The sequence below is a fragment of the Lepidochelys kempii genome, chromosome 9 (genome assembly GCF_965140265.1).
Source record: "Lepidochelys kempii isolate rLepKem1 chromosome 9, rLepKem1.hap2, whole genome shotgun sequence".
NCBI lineage: Eukaryota > Metazoa > Chordata > Testudines > Cheloniidae > Lepidochelys > Lepidochelys kempii.
The window spans coordinates 63924665-63951683 of NC_133264.1; the positions used below are offsets into that span (position 1 = coordinate 63924665).

At 49.1% G+C, this 27019-nt stretch overlaps 1 protein-coding gene across 1 annotated transcript; it reads right to left on the reverse strand.

The window, feature by feature from the left end:
* Nucleotides 1-1859: 1859 nt before the first annotated feature.
* On the reverse strand, nucleotides 1860-24876 carry CNGA2 (cyclic nucleotide gated channel subunit alpha 2). The gene is made up of 7 exons (XM_073358835.1): nucleotides 24666-24876; nucleotides 12314-12457; nucleotides 10305-10412; nucleotides 9465-9638; nucleotides 6122-6229; nucleotides 4958-5064; nucleotides 1860-3880 (listed from the first exon to the last, which is right to left on the reverse strand). The coding sequence occupies exons 2-7, from the start codon at nucleotides 12424-12426 to the stop codon at nucleotides 2457-2459; spliced, it is 2034 nt and encodes a 677-aa protein (XP_073214936.1). The 5' UTR covers nucleotides 12427-12457; nucleotides 24666-24876; the 3' UTR covers nucleotides 1860-2456.
* Between the last annotated feature and the right edge of the window lie 2143 nt (nucleotides 24877-27019).

Genomic DNA, 27019 nt, shown 5'->3' on the forward strand with positions numbered 1-27019 from the left:
CCACGATGGGAAGGGAGAGTGACTTTAACTAGGATGGCAATGATAAAAACAACAAACAAGTGAGATGAACTGCATCTTCTTATGTTAAGGAGCTGAAGTTGGGGTCATCGGGGCTGCATCAGCTGGACAGATGGCTCTGCCACCTCCAGGGGCCTGGTATATTTTTCAAATCCTATTAACCTCATTGTGTTATAGGCCACATCCAACCCTGGCATACAGTTCCAGTAACTTCAATGGAGGGATGAATTTGGCCCACTGAGATTCAACAGGAAGCAAAAACATGCAAGTCCTGTTAAAGAAGCATGTCATTTCTGTGCCGCAGAGAGAGCGAATGGGCAGTGTTAACAGATTGTGTTTCCCTAGGGGGTTTTCTCGGAGACCGGTAACACAGGGGGATAGGTAAGTATCCTTTGCTGTGGCTTGGGAAAACTGTCAAGCTGCAGAGACACACACACTAACCATCCTACCTGCCTACAATTTCCAGGATGCCCAGCGTCTACAAGCAGGGACTTTATAGGCTTACTGTGACTGCAGCACTCGGGCATTAGCTAGTTCAGAGCAGTGGGATGGCAGTCCACACAGCCTGTGTACCTTGATTGTGCAAGTACAGTGACATTATAGGATCCTTTGGGGGCTCCAACTCCTGGAATGCTTAGTTTGTAAAAATGCAGGGTGCAGATGGCCCAGCCTGCACGGTAAGAGCCATTGGTATATAAGCAGTCGGAATGAAACTTATCCCACCCACAGGTCATTACAGGGAGGGTGTAGGCTAAAGCACTCGCTGGTGGGCAGAGGTTCCTTTGTATCACAAAACAGCTTGCGCTAAGCAGGGTTGATGCCCAGGCTCACCGTTGAAGGCCGTGTGGTCCCAGATGAGGAGCTTGGGTTGGGGGATTTCCCAGCTGAAGCTCAGGTGCTGAGGCAGAACAGGGAATGGCGTTTTCAGCAGCAAGATTCCAAGAGAAGCAGGGGCCCTACACAGCTGCTTCTCGTGGGCAGAGCAGAGGTGAGGTTGCTGCAAGAGGGAGTTGCCTGGCTGCAGTTGTGACCAAGGAAACAGCTAGTAAATAAACAGTTACACCAAGAATACACGAGGGGTGAAATCTGAGCCCCAGTGAAGTCAACAGGTGTTTTGCCGTAGACCTCAAGGGGGCCAACATTTCATCCCCTGACCCTGGGTCACCCATTCCTCCTCCAAATGGATCTGCAAAGCCCTGACACCTATTGCTGCTTGGCAAAGGGGAATATCATGTAGAAAAATACATGGCTCTGCTAACACCCTATGAGTTACCTACTGTAAACAAAAGGCAGGTAGTTGAGTCTTGCCACAGCTTTGTGTCTTTAGAACAAGTGGCCCTGGCACATCCAGTCATGATTAGAGAGCAGAGAGAGACATTTTTGCACATAAAGGAACAGGTGCCGTCAGCCCCAAGCACACTGCTAATGTCACCCTAGGCGTCTGTAGCTCAAGTAAAATTAAAGCGGCCGCTGTACCCAGCGGTTTGGGAACAGAATGCCTAGCAAAACGCCATTCTCCAGGACAGCATGACCTAGGAAAACGCCTCCAAGAAAATTGCTCTTCAACCTCATGAACCAAGTACTAAATACACACAACAAGAGTGTTTCTGCCTATTGAGTAAGATGTTCATACAGGAAAACACAGCCTGGTAAGGTAGGGAATAGGTTTTTCCTATCCCCACCATCTTCTGCCAACAGCTCCTGTTCAGGGCTATAGTGAGTCTGACCTACAGGGCTACGCGGAACCAGAAGACATTCCATTTGCAGACAGATAGGGCTTGGGCTGGATTTCTTCCCATCAGGTTTTAGTCTCTTGAACATATGGACTCAGACACTGGAAAAGAAGTATTTACATAACATAGTGAGTGTGTTACAAAAGCAGATACCAAAATTACATTAATGAGCATCTGGTTTATGGTTCAGTTTCTCTCGTGTGGTTTAGAAGGACCAGCATTCCCATCAGATAACAAAAGGGCATCCTCCTCACCAGTCCCATTAAAAAAGGGAGAAGAAGTGAAGATCTCTGACTACATCAATGCTTATGCACCCCCACCTAGGCCATGCCGGGGCCCAGGAGTCCCCACTGACTCCCATATACAAGGCGCTGAGTTACTGGAGTCCTGATCTCTAAGGCCAGAAAGAGGACAGCAGGCTCCCTGCAGGAGCTTGAAGGAAATGTTAGCGGCAGCAGAGGTCAGTCTCATGCTTTTACTGATCTCTGAGGTCTTGGATAAAGGCAGCAAGGAGAGAGATACACCTGAGTGAGAGCTACTGGAGTCACCTGTCTCCTCTCTACTCAGTTCCCAGCCATCCAAGGCCGGCAGCAGCACATCTAGGGGTTCGAGATAAGTCTCGTACAAGGCGTTGGGAGCAATGCGTTCCTGGAAATACCATCTCAGCACCATGCAGGACACAGCCAGAGCTGACATCTGTGGCCCTCACTCCTGCCCTTTGGATTTAGCTTCTTCTTCTTCCTCCAGGGTGCTGTCTGAACTGTCCGAGAAGAATTCGTCCTGGTTGTACTGCTTTACCCTGGACTCCAAGACAGTGATGCGCTGTTTGAGCTTCAGCTGGGCAGCATTGTACTCAGTCAAGAGCCGGGAAAAACGGGTGTGCAGCGTGTCCAGGTGGGACTCCAGCCTCTCCAGCTTCTGCTCTGTGTTCTTCCCTTCCGTGCTCTCTGCGGCCGCAGACTCATCCAGAAGTCCTTCCTTGATCAGGATCTCCCGGCCACGCTCCTCCAGGACCCGCTTGGCATCAGGGTACTCGGTCACTGCTTCCATCAAGTCGTCCTTCGACAGGCAGAAGAGATCGGCGTAGCCAAGGCTTCGGATGTTGGCCGTGCGCCGGTTGCCCATTTTGCTCCCTTTGATGTTGAGAATGCTGATCTCGCCAAAGCAGCTTCCCGCGGTGAGTAAAGCGTACTGGGTCACACCATCGTCTGCCACCACAGCCAGCTTTCCTTCCTTGATGATGTACATCTCCTTGCCGATGTCCCCCTTTCGGCAAATGTAATCTCCTGGACTGAAAACCTGTGGTCGAAGTTTCAGCACTAGCTCCACCAGCAGACCAGCCTCGCAGTCCTGGAAGATCCTCACCTTCTTCAAAGTCTCCAGGTGGACATTGATGGCAATCTCCGCCCTCAGCTTGTCAGGGAGGTTCTTGAGGACCTCACACTCATCCACAGCCTTCTTGTTGGTCCACAGGTAGTCGAACCACTTGATAACTTTGGTCTCCATGTGCCTGCTGACCTTGCGGAACTGCATGTAGTGCTTGATGGCATCTATCTTGGCCTGGAACTCTGCCCTGGTAGCATTCATGTTGGAGATCATGGAGCCCACATTCCCCACAATGGTGGCAAAGATGAGGACACCGATGAGGAAGTCGACAATGACGAAGAGGTACTCCTCGTCGCGCTCAGGGGGCGGGGTCTCCCCAATGGTGGTCAGGGTCAGAGTGGACCAGTAGAGGCAGTAGACATATTCTCTGGCAAGATAGCCATACTCAGGGTCGGTGATATTGGGGTACACCCAGGTGTCCGTCCCAAACCCAATGGCCTTGGAGATGGCATAGTAAATACAGGCGTTCCAATGGATGATGATCAGGATGTAGAGAACCAGGTTGCTGATCCTGAAGATATTTGGGTAGCTGGTTCTGGTCTCAGTCCGGTCAAAGAACTCAAACATGCGGGAGAAGTGCAGCAGCCGGTTGAAGCGTAGTTCAGGCTGATGTAATCCCACTGCAAGGTAGGCCAGGTCTGTTGGCAGGATGGAGAGGACGTCCAGTTTGAATTGTAAGGTGGTGATGTAGTTATCCCGTAGCTTCTTCGGGTCCCTGACCAGCAGACCCTGTTCCAAAAAACCTACCAGAGAACAAGGGGAAGAATTATCTTGGCTCAGATATGTTCGTTCTCCTGGCTTTGGGGTTGCATTCAACCAACATACACATATAGTAATTAAAATATTTCTAATTCCGCCTGATCTGCTCAGTCTACAAGCCTTTGCCAGCCCTCAAGCACTTCATCTGGAAAAAGCCACATAAAGGTATTACTTAGGGATTTACTCTGATGACACAGAGATAGGAGGACACACATTCACTGCATGTAGTGAATTAGATCAGAGCTCTTCAGTGACAGACAGAAATTGTAAAGCAGCCAGCTACGTTCTGGGAACATTAAATTCTACTGTTTTTCCATTTAGATTACTCTTTAACTTAACAGATACCAAACCAGAGACATAGACCTAAAGCTGTGCCCAAATACTAATGGTCATGTGGGTAATTCATAGGTGAAGTTAAAAGCTGTGGATGATAAAATTTTTCATTTTGAAACTTAGAATCTCATTAAAAGCTCTGTAAAACAGACTTTCTCCAGAGGCCGTTTCCTGCCTGCTAACACCAAGGTATGGATTAAGCCAGTGGCTCTCAACCTTTCCAGACTACTGTACCCCTTTCAGGAGTCTGATTTGTCTTGTGTATCCCCAACTTCATCTCACTTAAAAACTACTTGCTTACAAAAATCAGACATCAAAATACAAGAGTCTCACAGCACACTAGTACTGAACAATTGCTTACGGTCTTATTTTTACCATAGAATTATAAAATACATCAATTGGAATATAAAATATTGTACTTACATTTCAGTGCATAGAGCAGTATAAACAAGTAATTGTCTATATGAAATTTTAGTTTGCACTGACTTCACTAGTGCTTTGTAGGTAGCCTGTTGTAAAACTAGGCAAATATCTAGATGAGTTGATGTACCTCCTGGAAGACCTCTGAGTACCCCCAAGGGTACATGTATCCCTGGTTGAGAACCACTGGATTAAGCCACTCTTCTGAAAGCAGCCCCAGATCAGGCCAGCCCCTCAAAGCTTATATCAGATCTCAGGTGATAACATTAAAACAAACCCTTCCCAGGCTAGGCAGCCTCTTCGCTCACCTGTGCGCAGTCGAATGACAATATCGGCGATGTAGATACAGTCCGAGACATAGTCTAGCACCAGCCAATGGATCCAGTAGTCCCTCTGGAGGTCACTGAAACAGGCCCTGCAGGAGAAGCACATGGTAGTTATCAAGATACCAAAACCAACTCAACCCCATCACCTATACTGAACAAAGGTCGATACTGGGTTCCTACAGGCTGTGGTGTCCCAGTGGGCACCAGGGCTGATAGCTGACAAGTTCCAGCCATCCCCTCACTCCTCGGAAATTAAGTCCATCACGTCTGCCCTCCACTAAGCTAAGCAGGGATGCTACTGAAACTGCCTCCCACACACAACAGCATAATGCCGCTCTGCCACCCCACGCTCGGTTGTGACTAGCCCAGCACATGCAGCTAACCTAGATGGAAATGGCTCTGCCTTTCCAGAGCCATGACAACAGAAAAATGGGGATTTTTTGCCATTGATGCAACAAGGTCAGGCACGTCCCGTGTGCCCCCTCATGGCCAGGGTGGGTCTGCCTCAGTTTCCCTCCTTGGACTCCTCAGATATTCCCAAGATATTCACAAGTCCAACAGCAGCCTTTTTGGGGTCTGACTTATTAGCATAAAGTTCAAAAATAAACGCCAAAAGTTTTTTACCTTGGCCTTATGCCAGGGACAGCCCCACCTCTCTGAGGTACCGTCTCTCACTGCTCTCAGAGACGCTGGACAAGTTGCAAGGCTTGGGCTTCTTTCTTTCTTTGCCCTCTCCCCAAAAGGAAAGCAAAACTTCTAACCAGGGCTTTCTACCCAGCTGCAACTCCCTCCCAGAGGGATCACTGCAGGAGACACTCTTCCTTCAACTTCACTCTTCAGTCACCGCACCCCAGCTGTCTACTGGCCACTGCTTCCCACCCCCCACACCTCCAATTTAGACACATAACCACCTCTCACATGATCTAATTCATCCTCTCTGCCTAGGGAGGCAAATCAGCTATATCACAGGTGGGCCGAGCCCTCCCTCCCTTTGAAGGGGCCAGCTACCCTGTGACAAGCAGCCTCAGAAACAAACAATGCAAGACATAAACCAGTTTTCAGCTGGCCGATGCTGGTCTTAGAGATGGCATCTAAGGTGGTGGAAGAGTTACAGAACAGAGTCACCCTGGAATGCTCCCTACTCACCTTGCCACAAGCAAGCACCAGTTATAAAGGACGGGCACTGCAATGACAAGCAGCCAGCGGTAATACCAGTCTCCAGCAGGATCCACCACAAACAGCTCCCATTTCTTCCTGAAAATAGAAACCAAGGCAACTAGAGCATCAGAGACTGCATGTGGTTAACGGTACAAGCAGCATCAATTACAGCTTGGTTTAATTATCATATAGAGCACTGAGCCCCTTCCATCTAAAGAGCACTAAGCACCTGCCAAGGTTTATCAGTTAACCATCCCCCACCCAACTCCCCTTTGCAGTAGGTAAAAAATGAGCTCATTCAATTTACAGATGGGGAAACTGAGGCACAGAGCAGCTAAGTGACTTGCCCAAGGTCACCCAGCTCATCAGTGGCAGAATCAGGAATAGACCCAAGGTCTTGGATTTCCAAGCTGCTGTTGCCATCACTAGACAACATGCTCTCTCATATAGAATCCTGGGACAGTATGTGTCAGTATAATAGATACAGCTCAGAGATAGTTTATAACTCTAGTATTGATTCGGGCAGAGTGAAATGCATGTCGATGCAGTTTAGGGGCATACAAGGCGCAAACTAAGGAAGGAAAGGGATTGCTGTGGCAGCTAGTACTATAGAATTGCCATTTCAGCTCTGTTCTATGCTGCCTGCAGTCTGCTCACTGAGTCCAGCCTTTGAACTGTTCCCAAGCGTCTGATCCTGCTTATCTAGGGACTGAGCAGATGCACCAGATGCGTGTGCTGCAATTGCTAGATTTCACTGGAGGAGAGAGGGGACAAAAACTCTGCTTCTGAACGGATAGGCTTGTCTCTCTTTCACTCTGTGCCAAGACGACAAAACTCCCCACAGCCTTTGAGTTTACAAAAATCCCTCCCCGAGATAGAAAATGACTCATTTGCCAACAAATTTCACCCTTTTCCATTTGGCAATTGCCAGTTCCCTCACCCTCCAGTACTGCTTCTGCCATCTTCAAAACCAGCATCTTCTGGCCTTTCGTTTATGCCCCTGGTTTTGCACAGCACAGGCGTCATCAGCAGGAACGCACCGGGCTTTGGGAACGACGCATTTGGCAAAGCCTGGAGAGCAGGTTCTCACACGGTTTTGGTAGGGCCACAACAACAGTGATTGCTCAACATGACTCTAAAAATGGGTCACATGTTTTCAGAGAAACGGACTGCCTTCTACTGTGTCTGCACATCACATAGCTGATCTCAGAGGCAGCATCTAGGCCACCAGCTCCCAAACTTGGGTCATGATCCCAAATGAGGCTGTGCCATCAGCAGATGGGGTTGTGCTGATCCCTGGTGTGGATATAGGTGCTGGAACTAGGAGTGCTGCCAAGTGGTTTCCATCATACACAGGATTTACAGTTGGTTCAATGGCTCTCAGCACCCCCATTATACAAAATTGTTCCAGCACCCCTCAGTGTGGAGGACACAATTTTGCTCCGCACATCGCATATGGCGCCTGCAGGGTCACGATGTATGGAGGACGCCATTTTGCTCTAGGAACCCCTGATGGTCATCACGGATCAGTCAGCCCCAAGGGGAAAGAATTGCATTAGGGTGCCAAAATGCTGCGTCCCAACATCGCATTAATGACCGTGTCACGACAGGTATTGGCTTGGTCTCCGTCCTCCATCTCTGCTCAGTGAGATATTTTTCCCTAGAGAACGATGGCAGTGGAAACCCCCCACCCTTAGTCATACCTGTGTGCACCAGGGGGCCAGGGAACCCATCCTGAAATTTGTGAGACCATCCCGAATTTACACACCCTCAAATGGAGCAATGGCCCCACATAACCTCAAGCTGACAAACATTTAACCACCACCATCTTTGCCATCCGGTCGCATAACATTACGGTGACATTTCGTTGCACCACAATGAGCAGATGCAGACAGATTTTGCCTGCAAGCCAAACCTCAGCAAGGTTGCAGCCCTGTGTTCAGAGCTTATTCCTGCTAAAGACCCTCATTGTACCCCTCAGAATATACTCCAATTCCATCTCTCTGTATTCGAGTTCTGAGCCTATTTGCCTCTGATAATTAACAAGATACTCTTAACCTCGCAGGGGCAGAACATTTTCTTCTGTGGCTATTAAAGTCTCAGATACAAGCCTCTGATATTTTTCTCCTGCAGAAAACAATCATTTCTCAGTGTTCTAATTACCATTTATAATGGAGGGGTCCAGACTAGTCAATGAGCTTTGCCCTTTAATTAGAGAGAGGAAGGAAAGCCAGGTTACTGTTTTTCACTATGTGAGTGTGTGTAGAGCAGATGAAAGGACTGGATTTGAAAGAGCTTTTTAGAGAACTTTTTTCAGAGTAGCAGCAGCATTAGTCTGTATCTGCAAAAAAAACCAGGAGTACCTGTGGCACCCTCACAATGTATGTTTTGGCAGAAGGCTTGGGCAAGGAACACACTCCCCTTCCTTTCCTGCAGATGATGAAAGGAGGCTTGCAAATACAGCATCAGCCGGGTGACTCACTCACTTTGTCAAAATCCCCCGGGACTTCCTCCTGGAAGGAGCTACTGCTGGTGAGAGGTAGCTTGGCCTAATAGCTGCAATATGGGTTGGGGAGCTGGGAGACTAGAGTCCATTTCTAACTCTGCTTCAGACTTCCAATTTGAGCTTAAACACTCAAAACCAGGGGCTCTCAACCAAGGAATCACAAACAGCCACACTGCCTTTCCATATTGCGACATGGATGAGGGGTCATGGCTAGATCGGAGAGGGATCCTGGTATAGAAAAGGGGGCCACCATATAGAAAAGACAGCAAACCAGTGCTATAAGCCTTAGCTTCGCCCTTCTATAAAATGGGGACCCTACGACATACAGACCTTTATAAAGTGTTTTGAGACCCTGTGATCAAAGGCACTATGGATGTGCCAGCTATGAGCACCGTGGCAGATATAAGTGATTAGTGTAAGGGCCTAGAACAGAATCAGGGATGGCATGTGAGCCTAGACAGCGAGTAAAGGGTACGCACCAACTACAGATGCAGGTGCCCATGTCTGGGCAATGGATCAGGGACAATTTGTGTACACTGCCCCTGCCAGGACCCAGCACCAGCTTCCAGACAGTAAACACACTGATACCAAACTGTTCAGAAACAGAGTTAACTGAGCTGGGTCTGGTCCTCTGACATAGCACAGCATGGTGACCCCAGTCACCTCTAGTTCATGTGACCATCCTGCTTATATCAGGGCACACAATCAAATCACTTAGTCCCCTTCACCGTGGGACAGAGGAGCCCAGAGGGTGGGGGGAGGAGGTCTACTACAGACAAGAAACATTTCCCTTTCTGCCAAGACGTTTTAGAGAAGAAACTCTACTTTTTGCGTTTACTGCCATCCTTTTCCTGGTCCCCTTGGACGTTGCCATCTCCTTCAGTCACTGTCTGGAGCTCCGGCCCGTGGAACCGCTCGAGAAATGAGTCTGGCCTTTGCTCCTCCTCCCGCAAGCTTTTGTTAGCCCAGTCTCTAAGCACCACGACCAGCCGGACTATCCTGGCCAGGGAGAGAAGAAGCCAGAGTCAGGAGTCTGTGCAGTGACAGAAAATCACACATTCCCTGCTGGGACATTGTTCAGAGGCACCGCTGTGTGGTCCCAAATGCAGCTGCATGGGTGCTGGTAGACTGTGCACACCTAAGCCAAATGCCCATTCTAAACCCTGGAATACAGCAGGAGCACCCTCCAGCCCCCTGTGCTCACTGTCTCTGCATTCTAGCCCTCCACACAGCTGGACATGCTTATTGCATGCCAGGTGAACCTGTGCAGAAACCAGCGAGTCTGAACTCAAGATCTTCAGCCCCTGTAAAACAAAAGGGATCCGGTGTGGTGCCGAATGTCCCAGGCTCCCACTGAATGTAGCGAGACAGGAGGGAGCTCAGCTCAGCACAGGAGTAGGCCCTAAGCCAGGAAAATGTCACCTCTTCAGGGGGTGAATGAAAAGGCCACAGTTGTAAAAGAGCCCACTTTGCCCAGTGTGGCTGGAAAAGGATTTGCCAGAGGTGACAGGTTAATACTTCACTTTGTAAGCACAGAGCAGCTGGGCCCGAACACGCTGGTCATTTGGAGCCCCACACATCCCCAGCAAAGGCAGTGATGGTTGAACAGTACTCAGTGCTCATCCCTTCATCCCACGCCTGGCTACATCCTACAAGCACAAGTACCTCGACAGAGCTCCTCTCCCTTGGATGGTAGAGTGGTCTGGCTGATCCGCATTGTCCAAGGCAGCCACCCCCTGAAGCTCTGATGAGTCATCACCTGCAGACAGGGCTCTGCAGAAGAGAAAAAGAGATCGGGGTGACTGCTTGCTCAGTGTCCACCACCAGTTACATTAGGTGAACTAGACCCTGAGGGAAGAAGAGAAGAGACCTGACATCAAGATTTTGCCCTCCCGCTTCCCAGTCCTCTTCTCCTTGACCTGTGTGACTGCCTAGGGTCCCCATGTTCATTCAGACCTGGACTTCCCCCTCACCCACCTGTGCTAGAACAAAGCAAGGAGGGATCCTCCTTATTTCAATCCTTGGTTTCCTCCACTCAGCCTGGAGAGGTTGTTCATGGTAATATCATCTCCTTGGTGTACCCCTCCAAGCGTGTGAGCCCACTTGGCTTTCTGTGGAGAATAGGGTGCGTGTCCAGGAGGAGCTGGAGTAAAGTGACCAGGCTACTTGCACAGTGAGGTCTGGATTTCCCTTTGGATATGCACTGATTTCACCATCCCCTGCGGTATGTGTTCACTGCTAAAGCCCTGATTCTGAGAGGGAAGATGGTCCAATGATTAGCATGCTAGCGTGTGATTCAGGAGACAGGAGTTCAAGTCCTTGCTCCTCCAGAGACAGCATGTGTGATCTTGGGTAAGTCACTTAGCCTTCTGTGCCTCAGTTCCCATCTGTACAATAGGGATAACCGCACTGCCCTGCCTCACAGACGTCTGCGAGGGTAAATACATTAATGATTATGAAGTGCTCAGATACTAGCGTATTATTGTTACTCTTCCTCCCTGGCTCTACAGAGCACAGAAGTCCTTGGCTGCTCTCACAAGTTTGCCCCCACCTCTCTCCATCTTCCACTAGGTCAGCCACCAGGCTGCACACCTCAAAGACAGCCTTCCAGGACACCCTCAGCCGGCCTGCCTTCCAGCATCCTAGCCACGTGCCCTGCCCACTGAAGTCATTGGGGCTTCTTCACTACATTTACTATTCTTGGTCCATAGACCTCCCGCAGGTCCCTATTAGATCTTCTGCATATATCAGTCTCCCTTACTAGCCCCAAAATTCATCTCAACACTTCATTTTCAAAAGGTAGTTAGCATCTTTCTTCCTTCTTAGTCAGTGCCTGGGGCTCACGTCCATATAAAACTATCAGCCTTGTGCATCTAAAGCTTGGGCTTTCTCAGTAGTAGTTTGGAGCTGAACATTCCCTGTGGAGCAAAGTAACAGGTATTCCCACTCTGTAACTGGGCCTTACTTTCTTCTCTCACCTAACTGTCCTTGGGCATCAGTGCGCAGAGGTATTGAAACTGTCTAATTTTTTACTATTTCAATGGTGGCATATAAGCATCTAAGATAGATAGCACCTTCAGTGTTATTGACTACAGTAGGAGAGGTTGAGATTCCCCAGAGCTCCAATACATTTTAAGTAGGTGGTGTCTGCACCCTTTTCTAACAAAGGGCACATTCTGTGGGCATTGCCAGACCCACACACAGCCTTCCTGGAATCTGCCCAATGCCTCAGCCAGGGCTGCAACTCCAAATCTAAGCATCCCTCAGGCTCCTACCTGGATTCTTCCTGCAGGACCCACCTCTCTCTGGCCTGAGAGAAAGCAACTCGGCCTTTATCTTCTGGAGCAGCATTAAGAAGACACCATCTGGTCTGCCTGCCAGGCTGAGCCAGCAGAATAGCTCTGCTCCCCCTTCAAAACTGGATGTCCAGGAGACGCCTTCACACACACACTTTCCCCATATCGACTAGAGGTTTCCTATACCACTCTGGTTGCTTTCAGTTTAAGTTCCCTGGAGCTGGGTTGTGCTGTCTAGATCCCTCTATTATGCCTTGCCTGAGAGGCCAAGTACCCCCTCCCCTGAAGGACTCTGAGGCCCACCTGTCCTTTCACCCCTACTAATAGGCTCCCTTCTCTAGCAAACCGTTCCTGTTCCAAACTGAAGAGCAGCCTGACCTGCTGGGAGTGAGCTCGGGCCGCTCCGGATCATCTTCAGTACTAGTTGTGATGGACAACTGTGGGGGGCAGCTGGCAGGCGAATTCTTCAGACCATTACTCTGTCCCTTCATCCTCCATGTGAGAAAGCTGCCGGCATGAACCCTGCCCCAGGAAGCAGGAAAGAGCAGAAAATAACTAAGATCTGAAAAATGTATGGCACACAGGTGTCACACCCCATGCAGGGCTGTCCCCCACCCCCTGTACACAGCACTTGTGAAGGCTTCTGCTGTTGGAAGAGGATGCATCCAAGAACAAAGGATTTGCTGACCCAGATCATACTAAAAGGGTGTTCCCCATTCTGCCTCCAGCAGTGGCCTCTACTGGAGGAAGATGAAAATTACCCACCATGCATTTCATCTAGGGTTGCCAGGTGTCCGGTTTTCGACTGGAATGCCCTGTCAAAAAGGGACACTGGCAGGCCATTAGAAGTCCGGTTGGCGGTGCAGTGGGGCCCAGGGCTAAGACAGGTTCCCTGCCTGCCCTAGCTCCGCGCGGCTCCTGGAAGCAGCTGCTGGGTCCTTGTGGCCCCTAAGCGCATGGCCAGCCAGGGAGGCTCCGTGTGCTGCCCCCGCCCCAGTGCCAGCTCTGCAGCTCCCATTGGCCAGGAACCATGACCAGTGGGAGCTGCAGGGGTGGCACCTGCAGGCACAAGGGCTGCGTGCGGAGCCTCCCTGACCACCCACACACCTAGGGGCTGCAGGGACCTGTCAGTCGCTTCCTGGGAGCCGTGGTAAGTGCCCCCAAACTCCAAACCCTCTGCCCCAGCCCAGAGTCCCCTCATGCATCCAAACTCCCTACATGCATCCTGCATCCCACACACCTCAACATTCCAACCTCTTGCCCCAGCCCTGAGCCCCCTCCTGCACCCCAAACCCCTCATCCCTGGCCCCACCTCATAGCCCGCATCCCCAGCCGGAGCCCTTACCCACTCCCTGCACCCTAACCCCTGGCCGGGAGCCCTCTCCCACAACCTGAATCCCTCATTTCTGGCCCCACCCAGAGCCCACACCCCCAGCCCAGAGCGCATACCCCCTGCATCCCAACCCCTGCCCCAGCCTGGAGCCCTCTCCTGCACCCCAAACCACTCATTCCCAGCCCAACCCCAGAGCCCGCACCCCCAGCTGGAGCCCTCCCCCACTCAACTCCCTGCCCCAGCCCAGTGAAAGTGAGTGAGGGTGGGGGGGAAGAGTGAGCCATGGAGGGAGCGGGGATGGAGTGAGCAGGGGCAGGGCCTCAGAGAAGGCGCAGAGCAGGGGTGTTCAGTTTTGTGCCATTTGCAACCCTAATTTCATCATAAAGGCGGCTATCACAAACCATAGTTTTGTGACTAAATCTCGCCATGTATTATCCACATGCAGGTTTAGGGTTAATCCACAGGGCTGGAAACAGGAGCCTGGGTTCTAGACTCCCCGAGGGGCTGTCAAATTATTCAATCTTTGTGCTTGACAGTCTCCTCATCCGTAGTCCAGCAAAAACCACACTTACTAGCCTGTCTCATGGGACATGGCTGGGAGCAGTCTTCTGACTATCTTTTAAAAGCACATGCCTCTCCTGACAAGGGTGTAAGTGTGTATGCGTACAGAGGCAGAGGAAAAATTGTCTCCTCTCTCTCTCCTCTGTACTGATCTTTCCCTATTTCTCCCTATTTTTCTCTTCCTTAAGCTCTGCCTCTCTCTCTTCCTCCCTTCCCTCATCCCCTCTTGCTCCACTCTGCTTCTTCCATGCCTCCCTGCCTTCCCCAGTCTCCCTCCCTCATGGCCCTCCATTGTGCTGTGCAAGTGGAAAGATGCTCTCGCACTAGCTCTAATCTTTGCACCGTTACCAGGGTGACGGCATCAACATCAAGCACTGCTCTAACAACAGGTGCCAGCTGCTCCAGGGGCTGCAACCTCAGCAAGGTAATGAGGCCCCCCAGAGGGAGCGTGCAGGGAGGAGCAGCTCCTTCAACCCCCCACCCCCTTGTGAATACTCAATAGTTATGGAAGCAGAAGACTCCAGGCAGTGAAGAAAGTCAAAGCTACTCTGTCACCGAGGTGCTGCTGAAGGCCTGTCGTGCAGCCAGGGCTGGCAGCGCCTGGTACCTATTTGCTTACAAAAAGAGACCTGACCCGCAGGGCAGCACAACAGCCCGGAAGTTTGCCCAGCAAGCCACGAGCCCCATCTCCGCTGCATTTGAAATTAAGGCTAGTCATTAAAATGGGCCTTTCTGAGCCTCTGATGGGCAGCCGTCACTGCCCTGCTCCAGATAGCAGTGGGGAAACCATAATTGATACATGAACAATGCTGCGGAGTTGTTAGAGCAGGAGGTCTCCAGGTTTATCATGATGTGCACTACATCTTAGTAGAGAGACTGCCTCTCCCCCCCCCACCCACCCACCCACCCACCCCGCCAATCACGACTCCGGAACTTCCCTGTGGCAACCAGGCCACCAGGATTCTTTTAATACAATTTAGCAGCTGAAAACCAGGAAGAGATTCAGCCCAGCTCTCCCCATCAAGCACCCCATAGACCAGCTCTGTATTAGACAGTAACAGCTTCTTTTATTTCTAGGGGGAGGAGGGAAGATTTTATACTCCCCCAGAATAATCTCCAATTCACTTTTATAATGCACCCAGGGCTAAGCGTTGTCCCCTTGTTCACTCAAAGCTCTAGTGCAGTATCTCAAAGATGGTCAATTCAGCCCCTTTGAATTGTTTAAATATCTAGGCAGACTCAGGGGGTGGGGACGTTTGTCCTTACACCTGACAAACTGTGCAGAGTGGAACTATCTGCCCATGATACAGAAGCAAAAACGGGTCTTAAGATGCACAGGGTGAATGAACCATTCCAGAGAACTCAGATACAAGTGGGTCCAAGCCCCACCTCCCTTACATTATAATACCCTTTGAATCAATGATGGCTCAAGGATTGTGTAGCTGGACAGAACTCACTGTGTTGTTTACCGGTCCTTAAATAAACCTCCGACTGGCACAGAATCTCAGATCCCCCAGAATAAAAACTCTGCATGTTCTCAAATGAACTGAGGAACAGCCCCAGGTGGACCCTGCCCTATCTCAGGTAGCATGGAGGCAGGAGATGCAGGAGCTAAGGGTTGTGACCATGCCAGGCAGCTTTGATCTCCTTCGGTACCCAGCAAGTTATGACATCGTCCCCCAGACTCGGGAGATACAGCTCAGTTGAACTAGCCCAGCTCAGAATGGGGCAGCTGCTCCAATTTAAGCAGATGCCTAGAAGTAGCGTCTGAGCTGGCTCTGCCGTTTCATCTTTTCCAGGTCCTGCAGCACACGGTTGAAGTCTTCGTGCATCACGCCCCTCCCCAACACACCTGAGTCCTGACTGGGGCAGTCACCTCAGCAGAGAAGAAGGGAGGTTGGTTTCCAGCCCCCACTCTCTGCTGAGACTGCCTCTGAAGGGGCCAGCTAGTGCCAATTCTGGTTGCTTCGGTGTGAACACTTGTCCCTTAGGAATGGAACCGAGAACACAAAAAACTCTCATTGCAGAGGCCACGGAACAGAGAAAGTAACGTTGGGGGGAGTGGGGTGCAAACTGGTTTGCAAGTGCTAACCTCCTGCTCCCAGTGCCAGTGTCTCCCAGCATTATTTCCCAGTCAATGTTACTGTGCCCATTTCACACTGACTCAGGAGCTCTAGGATCCATGCTCTCTTCTGCCAATAGAGACCCAGCTTTGGTGCTCAGGCTCTTCCCTTCAAAGGCAGCAGGCCTGGAGCAGTAAGTCAGCAGAGTGAGTCAGTCCTGAGAAGGAGGAAACTCCTCACCCCACTCCACAAAAGGCATCCTGACTGAGTCAGGACCCCTCCCCACAAGGGCGTAGCAGGGAGTCCCCCCAGCCCTCAAAGAAGGAGAAGAATCTCGTCATAATGGAGAGCTCCTCTCTCCTGTGAGCACAAAATGGGGAGGGGTTTATTTCTGGAGGATTGTGAATTCATCCCTGTACTTCTCAAAACAGGGTCCTGGACTCAGTCACCTGCTATGTGCTACAGAATCCACAGACCATTCTGCAGCTCAACTGGGCACGGGGGTATCTGTTGCAATTAGGGCTGTCCATTAATCTCAGTTAACTCACACGATTAACTCAAAAAAATTAATTGTGATTAAAAAAATTAAGCACAATTAATCATACTTATAACAATAGAATACCACTTGAAATTTATTAAATATTTTGGATGTTTTTCTACATTTTCAATATTAATTTCAATTACAGCACAGAATACAAAGTGCACAGTGCTCACTTTATATTATTATTTTGATTACAAATATGTGCATTATAAAAATGATAAACAAATAGTATTTTTCAATTCATCTCATACAAGTACTGAAGTGCAATCTCTATCCTGAAAGTGTAATTTACAAATGCAGATTTTTTTTGGTTACATAACTGCACTCAAAAACAAAACAGTGTAAAACTTTAGAGCCTACAAGTCCACTCAGTACTACTTCTTGTTCAGCCAATCACTAAGACAAACAAGTTTGTTTACATTGATGGGAGATACTTCTGCCTGCTTCTTATTTACAATGTCACCTAAAAGTGAGAACAGGTGTTTGCATGGCACTTCTGTAGCCGGTGTTGCAAAGTATTTACATGCCAGATATGCTAAACATTCATATGCCCTTACGTGCTTCAGCTACCATTCCAGAGGACATGCTTCCATGCAGATGATGCTCATTAAAAAAAGAATGTGTCAATTAAATTTGTGACTGTACTGTATGTCACCTGTTCTGTTTTATCCACATTCTACCATATATTTCATGTTATAGCAGTCTCAGAATATGACCCAGCACATGTTCGTTTTAAGACCACTTTCACAATAGCTTTGACAAAATGCAAAGAAGGTACCGATGTGAGATTTCTAAAAATAGCTACAGCACTCAACCCAAGGTTTAAGAATCTGAAGTGCCACCCAAAAATCTAAGAGGAACGGGGTGTGAAGCAAGCTTTTAGAAGTTTTAAAAGAGCAACACTCTGATGCGGAAACTACAGAACCCGAACCACCAAAAAAGAAAATCAGCCTTCAGCTGTTGGCATCTGACTCAGATGATGAAGATGAACATGCATCAATCCACACTGCTTTGGATCATTATCAAGCAGAAACCATCATCAGCATGGAAGCATGTCCTCTGGAATGGTGGTTGAAGCATGAAGTACACAGGAATCTTTAGCGCATCTGGCACATAAATATCTTGTGATGCCAGCTACAACAGTGCCATGCGAACGCCTGTTATCACTTTCAGGTGACATTGTAAACAAGAAGCAGGCAGCATTATCTCCTGCAAATTGTAACCAACATTGTTTGTCTGCGTGATTGGCTGACCAAGAAGTAGGACTGAGTGGACTTGTAGGCTCTAAAGTTTTACATTGCATTCAAAAATAAAACAGGGTTTTTTGTATGTAATTCTACATCTGTAAGTTCAACTTTCATGATAAAGAGATTGCACGACAGTACTTGTATGAGGTGAATTGAAAAATAGATTTTTTTTGTTTTTTACAGTGCAAATATTTTAATCAAAATAATAATATAAAGTGCTCACTGTGCACTTTGTATTCTGTGTTGTAACTGAAATTAATATATTTGAAAATGTAGTAAACATCCAAAAATATTTAAAATAAATGGTATTCTATTGTTTAACAGTACGATTAATCGCGCAATTCATTTTTTTAATCACTTGACAGCACTCATTGCAAGGTATGCTGTACAGAGCCATCGCAGCATGAAGTACAGGGGTCACTAGGGCTGGTCGAACAGGGGAGATGGCAAGTTGCATTTGGCTGCCTCCTTGCTCCTCGGGGACAAGTGCTGCCACTGCCCAAATTGTGCCACTTGCCCAGCAGGCTTCAACTTGTGCCTAAATGGAGCCACAGCAGACGTGACTGAAGATACTGTGGGGTGAAGACACCCCTGTTAGCATCACAAAGGCCTTTGGCAAGAGCAGCATTTCAGCAAGGGCCGAGGCTCAGACGACTGACTCAGGAAGAGGGTGCCAGGCACGGGGCCTACAGTGGAAGTCCCCCGGAGAGAAGAATGGGAGGATGCAGAGGGAGCAACGATGAACGGGTTGAGGAAATAGCAAGGGGAGAGTAAAATCAAAGCAGACCAGCAGAGATCCATGGGCACCCAGCCAGCAGTGCATGAGCGCATGGGTAGAACAACATTTGGCCACAGCGGATTCCTCTCCTTGCCCAGCTGTCTCGCCTAGTTGCAGCAGTGGCACCTCTAACGCCCCAGAGCTGTGAACAGCCAAACACTGAGGCCTCAGGCAACTGCAAACACACAGTCACTGGAAACTCACACCACCTTCATCTCCAAACACAGGCCCCGGGCGAGATAAAGGAGCCGTTCCAGCAACACAGAGAGCCTCTAGATATACATGTATACACACACACACACATATACACACACACACACACAGGCCTGGCACATCTCCTCCAGAAGACACTGGAGAGCAACAAACATCTCATCCAGCAGAAAGATCAACCTATTGCCTGTCATGACATTAAGTCATTAATCATAGAATCATAGGACTGGAAGGGACCTCAAAAAGTCATCCAGGCCAGATCCCTGCAGTCATGGCAGGACTACGTATTATCTAGCATCCTAGGGCAATTATTTCCCCTCAGGGCTCACCATCCTCGATGACCAACAACCGTTCATTGAGGGCACATCTGGAATACTGCATGCACCATAGCGGAGACTTTCTACAACAGAGACCCACGGAGATCCCAAGGTCTGACCGGATCAGAGAGGTTAGTGAAACCACACCTGCAAGAGCTGGAGCAAAGGAGATTAGGGTGGGAAGTGGGGGAGAGAGTGGGTGGCTTTGTAAGACTTCACACAGTCCGTAGGGGACAGAGCAGAGAGGAGCTGTAATGCTAAGTCAGACCAGGCAGGTGGGAGTTTAAAGGGATTTCATGGGAATTTCTTGGCACAGAATAAAGCTGGTATATAGGACAGTCTGCTAAAGGCAGGAATGGGAGCAATGAGGAAGGACTCATGCACAGTTCAGGGAAGAAGAATTCATGCTGGGTGTATAACGCTGCCTGAACAATTAGGTGTGGGGAAGAAAGGAGGGAGGAACAGGTCTAGTGTTTCCCTGGCCTTCCTTACTTCTGAAGCCACCTACACTCCAGCCAAGTAAATTACACCCAGCTGGCCACAAAGAGCACCAATGTTATGAAGCCGACATCACAGGACTGTCAGAGTCTGACATGAATAAGGTTAGTTGCTAAGTCTCCCGTCACCAGAGTAATGGGGGATGGTGCAGGTCAGGGGACCAAGCTGCAGTAAGAGGTGTGAAGGGGTGCAGGGCTGGGACTGCGGCAGATCAGGACTGAGGGGCTTAGAATCATAGAATATCAGGGTTGGAAGGGACCTCAGGAGGTCATCTAGTCCAACCCCCTGATCAAAGCAGGACCAATCCCCAATTAAATCATCCCAGCCGGGGCTTTGTCAAGCCTGACCTTAAAAACTTCTAAGGAAGGAGATTCTACCACCTTCCTAGGTAACGCATTCCAGTGTTTCACCACCCTCCTAGTGAAAAAGTGTTTCCTAATATCCAACCTAAACCGCCCCCACTGCAACTTGAGACCATTATTCCTTGTTCTGTCCTCTTCTACCATTGAGAATAGTCTAGAACCATCCTCTTTGGAACCACCTCTCAGGTAGTTGAAAACAGCTATCAAATCCCCCCTCATTCTTCTCTTCTGCAGACTAAACAATCCCAGTTCCCTCAGCCTCTCCTCATAAGTCATGTGTTCCAGACCCCTAATCATTTTTGTTGCCCTTCGCCGGACTCTCTCCAATTTATCCACATCCTTCTTGTAGTGCAGGGCCCAAAACTAGACACAGTACTCCAGATGAGGCCTCACCAATGTCGAATAGAGGGGAATGATCACGTCCCTCGATCTGCTGGCTATGCCCCTACTTATACATCCCAAAATGCCATTGGCCTTCTTGGCAACAAGGGCACACTGTTGACTCATATCCAGCTTCTCGTCCACTGTCACCCCTAGGTCCTTTTCTGCAGAACTGCTGCCTAGCCATTCGGTCCCCAGTCTGTAGCGGTGCATTGGGTTCTTCCATCCTAAGTGCAGGACCCTGCACTTATCCTTGTTGAACCTCATCAGATTTCTTTTGGCCCAATCCTCCAATTTGTGTAGGTCCCTCTGTATCCTATCCCTGCCCTCCAGCATATCTACCACTCCTCCTAGTTTAGTATCATCCGCAAATTTGCTGAGAGTGCAATCCACACCATCCTCCAGATCATTTATGAAGATATTGAACAAAACCGGCCCCAGGACCAACCCTTGGGGCACTCCACTTGATACCGGCTGCCAACTAGACATGGAGCCATTGATCACTACCCGTTGAGCCCGATAATCTAGCCAACTTTCTACCCACCTTATAGTGCATTCATCCAGCCCATACTTCTTTAACTTGCTGACAAGAATACTGTGGGAGACCGTGTCAAAAGTTTTGCTAAAGTCAAGAAACAATACATTCACTGCTTTCCCTTCATCCACAGAACCAGTAATCTCATCATAAAAGGTGATTAGATTAGTCAGGCATGACCTTCCCTTGGTGAATCCATGCTGACTGTTCCTGATCACTTCTCTCATGTAAGTGCTTCAGGATTGATTCCTTGAGGACCTGCTCCATGATTTTTCTGGGGACTGAAGTGAGGCTGACTGGCCTGTAGTTCCCAGGATCCTCCTTCTTCCCTTTTTTAAAGATTGGCACTACATTAGCCTTTTTCCAGTCATCTGGGACTTCCCCCGTTTGCCACGAGTTTTCAAAGATAATGGCCAATGGCTCTGCAATCACAGCCGCCAATTCCTTTAGCACTCTCGGGTGCAACGCGTCCGGCCCCATGGACTTGTGCACGTCCAGCTTTACTAAATAGTCCCTAACCACCTCTTTCTCCACAGAGGGCTGGCCACCTACTCCCCATGCTGTGATGCCCAGCGCAGCAGTCTGGGAGCTGACCTTGTTCGTGAAGACAGAGGCAAAAAAAGCATTGAGTACATTAGCTTTTTCCACATCCTCTGTCACTAGGTTGCCTCCCTCATTCAGTAAGGGGCCCACACTTTCCTTGGCTTTCTTCTTGTTGCCAACATACCTGAAGAAACCCTTCTTGTTACTCTTAACATCTCTTGCTAGCTGCAGCTCCAGGTGCTATTTGGCGCTCCTGATTTCACTCCTACATGCCCGAGCAATATTTTTATACTCTTCCCTGGTCATTTGTCCAATCTTCCACATCTTGTAAGCTTCTTTTTTATGTTTAAGATCTGCAAGGATTTCACCATTAAGCCAAGCTGGTCGCCTGCCATATTTACTATTCTTTCAACACATCGGGATGGTTTGTCCCTGTAACCTCAATAGGGATTCCTTGAAATACAGCCAGCTCTCCTGGACTCCTTTCCCCTTCATGTTAGTCCCCCAGGGGATCCTACCCATCAGTTCCCTGAGGGAGTCGAAGTCTGCTTTCCTGAAGTCCAGGGTCCGTATTCTGCTGCTCTCCTTTCTTCCCTGTGTCAGGATCCTGAACTCAACCAACTCATGGTCACTGCCTCACAGATTCCCATCCACTTTCGCTTCCCCTACTAATTCTTCCCCGTTTGTGAGCAGCAGGTCAAGAAAAGCTCCCCCCCTAGTTGGCTCCTCTAGCACTTGCACCAGGAAATTGTCCCCTACATTTTCCAAAAACTTCCTGGATTGTCTATGCACCGCTGTAGTGCTCTCCCAGCAGATATCAGGAAGATTAAAGTCACCCATGAGAACCAGGGCGTGTGATCTAGTAGCTTCTGCGAGTTGCCGGAAGAAAGCCTCATCCACCTCATCCCCCTGGTCCAGTGGTCTATAGCAGACTCCCACCACTACATCACTCTTGTTGCTTCAGCAGAGTGTGTGGGGGGGGGGGGGGGGCTGTGCTGCAGATTAGGAATCAGATCTGAGGGCAGAACGTACAGCACCTTACTGTTCTGGGCCTCGTCAAAGCTTGTGCTCTCAGTCCCAGATTTGCAGACACTGAGGCTCACCCCAGCTTTAGGAATATGGCTGTAGAAGTCCTAGTCATGGGGGGTTCGAGTCAGAGCAGGGAGGGAGCTCACCCACTGATGAGATGAGAGAATTGCTGCATCAGCCACTGCTCCCCCAGACCAGTTATGTAGGGGATAGCTGCAGGGAGTGAAACTCCCACAGGACAAGATATTTTATAAAGAACCCAGTCAAACTCTTTGTGGCAGAAGTGAGGTGGCTCGGTAATAATTAATGAACAGTGTATGTTAACCTGGTTATTGGGATGTTTACTGGAGGGCTATATCGGGTTCAAACACCAGTGTTGTTGGGAAACAAGCAGGACGACAGAACAAAGGCTCAAGACAAAACACCTCTCAGCACACACTTGTGGTTGTTACAGGACAATGGCAGAGTCGTTGGCCATGAAGAGACTGGCTCAACCTGCCAAGGAGCCCACCAAACTGATTTTGGACCGCAGGGCCTAAATGCCTGGGAACTGAAAAGACAAAGGAACTCTCACAGAATAGCAGTGACTCTCTCACAGGATGGTAGGGCTCTAGGTAAGATAGAGATGCATGTATGTAGACTACATTGTTTTAAAATCCTTTTCTCTAAATGTTTTATTCCTACTGTTCAGATTAAACAATACTTTGGTCTGGTTTGCAGACCCTCTGGTTAGTCAAGTCACCAGAGATCAGAGACCCCTGCAGGGCAGAAATGCAGGGGCTGAGCCCAGTCGGACCTGCTGGATAAGCACAGTCAATAGGCAGAGTGCTGTAGCCCGGGGCCCGGTCTGAGTGTGGGAGATTCATGGGATTCCAGGCCAGGAGAAGAAGGCCCAAAGTTCTGAGACCTGAGGGGTTGAACTCAGAATCCATGAAGGGGACAGAGGTTAAGTCCAGAACGTGTCTCAGCAGAGATGGGCCCTTGACCGCATTGGTAGGAGGAACGGGCAGTTCCAGCCCTCAGAATCTTCAGGGCTCTTGGCAGCTGGATGGGTCACCTGTCACTACCCTGGTGACCAGACCACTTCAGCTCAGGATGGCAGATCAAACCCTGCTTAGGGAGGGGATGTCAAAGCTGTTCTTACCAGAGGGGCTGAGCAACTGAAATTCTCACAGCTGCTCAACAGACCACAGATCCCTAATGCAGTCACAGGGCAGAAACCAAAAACTCAGGGCACCTAAAAGGAAGTCTGTAGTTTCTTCCTGCCCAGGTCCCAGGGATGCTCAGCCTAGCTTTAAACTGTACCCACCGTGGGCAAACTCCTGGGTACCCCACTCCATTGCAGGTAATGTATATAGCAGGCAGAGATGCTAACAACAGACAAGTACAGAGTGGATACATCACAAACAATGCAGCAGCTTAAAAAGACACTCTGTGGAGACACTGGCATGCACACTGAAATACACAAAGATCCACAGACAAGAGCCACCAGGTACACATGCACTAACAGGGATGTATTCCCTTAACACCACATGTTCCTACATTAAAGGCAGGCTGCATGGACACAATTATACACACAAATTTCTCATTCGCATATGCACGATCACTAAATAATACGCATATAGATTATATACAGGAAACACAAATAATGACACTTATGCAGCAAGCAGAGGAGATGAGCGCATGAATGCATGCATGCAATGTATTATAAACTGAAGTTCTTTGTCTACAAAGAACACAGATATACCAACATACAACAGAGGGGCAATGATATACGCACACACCCCCATCATAGTCATACAGAGTACAATACATCTGGTATATGTACGCATCTAGCTATGCATGATGAGTAGATTCATAGACTTTAAGGTCAGAAGGGATCATCATGATCTAGTCTGACCTCCTGCACATTGCAGGCCACAGAACCTCACCCACTCCTGTAATGGACCCCTAACCTCTGGCTGAGTTACTGAAGTCCTCAAACTGGGATTTAAAGAAGAATTCATGCTGGGTTAGAGAGAATTCAAGTTCCAGAGAATTCATGCTGGGTTACAGGATTCAAGTTACAGAGAATCCACCATTTACACTAGTTTAAACCAGCAAACGACCCATGTCTCATGCTGCAAAAGAAGACTAAACCCCCCCCCAGGGTCTCTGCTGATCTGACCCGGGGGGAAATTCCTTCCCAACCCCAGGAACACACACAGGTCAGTCCTGTAGCCACTAGACACATGCATATCTGTATGAAATATACACATGCACACTGTGAGATGGGGAAACAATCACATATGGGACACTCCCAGGCCAGAGCTGAACAAGCCCTTTTACTTACTAATCAGACGTCCGACGCAGCGTCTAGTGACAAAACTCAGCCTCAGAGCAGCTTTTGCTATCACGAGCAATTTGCTCCAGTTGGCTCAGCCTCTCCGGTGCAGTGCCATCTGAACCAGTCGCTCGCCTCCAAGTTCCTGTCTCAGTGCAGAAGGTGGATTCAGCAAACCACACACAAACTTCTGTTATCTCCAGGGGCAACCAGGAGTTGACTGGGGACTCATCACCCCAATAATTTTAAGCAGCTTCTAGGACTGAACTAATTTAGGATTTTAACTCCAATACTGATTTGAAAAGAAACAGCTCTGTCCCTGTTCCAAGGTGCTGCCTTTCGTCTGGGCTCAGGAGCTCGGCTAGTAGACCATGGGGCAAGGCTGTAGCTTATAGCCAAGAAATGAAGTAAACTTTCAGATGAAAGGGGATGGGGCAGCCGGTGCCCTCAACAGTAGTGAAAGAGTCTCCGAGCTGGTCTCTCTCTCCCCACTGCTATAGCGTGCGCATCCCCTACATGGCCCCAAAGCACCAGGTGTACTTCACAGGCGTTAATCACAGATGGCTTTGTGTCTGGGGAATGAAATGGGAGGAGTGATAAAAGCTCCTCCTCCCCCCTCCTTCTGATACCACTGGGCTGGGACTGCTCTGCTTCCCAACAAATTCCCACTCGCCCTCCATTTGGGTCTGGCTGAGTCTCCACCTGCCTGGAAAGAATACAGGGGTATCCATTTCTTCCTTTCCCTTGCCCTCCCATTATGGGAGGCAGGCATTTCACAAATCATTCAAGAAATAGTGTGGTGGGACAGAATAGCCATCCGTCACACCTCCCTAGCAATTCTGGTCTGAGGATCTCCAAGCACTTCACAAACCTTCATGAATTAACGCGCCCAGCTGCTCTGTGCCTCACAAGGATGTTAAGTGACTCACCCACTAGTTCCGAGACCTGAAGAAGAGCTCTGTGTAAGCTCAAAAGCTTGTCTCTCTCCCCAACAGAAGTTGGTCCAATGAAATATGACCTCCCTCACCTTGTCACACTGAGCCACTGGCATTCAGAGGCTGGGATGATGAGGGCTACAGAATAAACTGGGAGAATCAGGACTAGAACCCAAGTCCGCACAGCGCCTCCTCCTGGCTTTAATCTATATGGCACGGGATACCGCAATCAGCCATAACACTAATATTTTTATTTCCATTGTGTCCATGCCATGCCACGGCTGTCACTCGGCCTGAAAACAGCAGGAAAAGACCAATATTTTAATAGCATATGCCTCCATCACCACTTTGGACCAGCACCTACCCAGCAGTCAGAGAGCAGGACGTAAAATCTGAAACACAAGATTACCAGGGAAGCGAACAGGGTCGGTGTGGAGATCATCAGGAGGGCAGAATTACGTGGGAGACATTTTTCATGAGGCCATCTTTTCAGGGGGTATTAAAGCTTTTCAAAGGCCATTGTAATGAGAGACAGTGGGGGCGGGAGGGAATACTCCATTTGCAACTCAGAGCATCTACAGCCCTGAGGTTTATACAAAAGGGGTATTGTATCCGATCCCCAACTATGTTAAAACAGCTGTTAGGTGTAGTGGCTAATTACTTGGCTAGATCAGTTGGTTACCACCTCCTACAGAAGTCTCATAATATTTGGTGTTTCTCTAAAAGTCCTAGGCTCTGGTGTTGTGTGATTACATGAAAAGTCTCAGCCTACACTGAAAACAAAAAAGTTTCTAGCCCTTATGGTTGCAGAGCAAACGTTGAAAATGTGAATCCTAAAGGCTGAAAACCCAAAAGGCAAATGAAAAGAATCCAAAGTGTACTATAATTATTCTCAAATCTTATGATTTTGGGGGCCTCATTAATGGTTTCTGCATGTCTCAAGTGCTAGATGGCAAGAGTGCTAAATTTATGCCTTTGACCATCACGCCTGCCTCAAGCTGGCCCCGGCTGGCAGTTCCATCAACAATTGCCTCAGTACCAATCCCACTAGCCCACAAAGCAGAGCTGGGCTCAGGGGTTTGAATGGGGCGAGCACCAGCTAACCATGCTTAACATCTAAATTCTGGTCTCATGCCAAAGGCTCTTTACCTGGCACCGGAGAAGAGCTTGAGCAGCTGAGACCTGCCCCTCCACCCAACTCATTTCATGAGTGAAGGAGCACAGCGCTGCAACAGAAACATGCTAGCAGTTAAGCCCCCATTTTTGCCACCCCTTGCTCTTAGATTGGCCTGGTTTTTAGTACCCTGTGGCGCAGGAGTCTCGCATATTAACAGCGAAGATGCCCTTGGGACCACAAAGGAGAAATCTGATGCTCCTCCCCTTTATGCCAGCACGGTGAAGGAGAGAGACAAGGAGATGCAGACCCCA

Coding starts and splice junctions, on each gene's coding strand:
- CNGA2 (XM_073358835.1), bottom strand. CDS start 12,426: ATGAAGGGACAGAGTAATGGTCTGAAGAATTCGCCTGCCAGCTGCCCC. Junction 5,065..6,121: donor TGGTGCTTGCTTGTGGCAAG/GTGAGTAGGGAG, acceptor CTTCTCCTGCAG/GGCCTGTTTCAGTGACCTCC. Junction 3,881..4,957: donor TGTCATTCGACTGCGCACAG/GTGAGCGAAGAG, acceptor GTTCTCTGGTAG/GTTTTTTGGAACAGGGTCTG.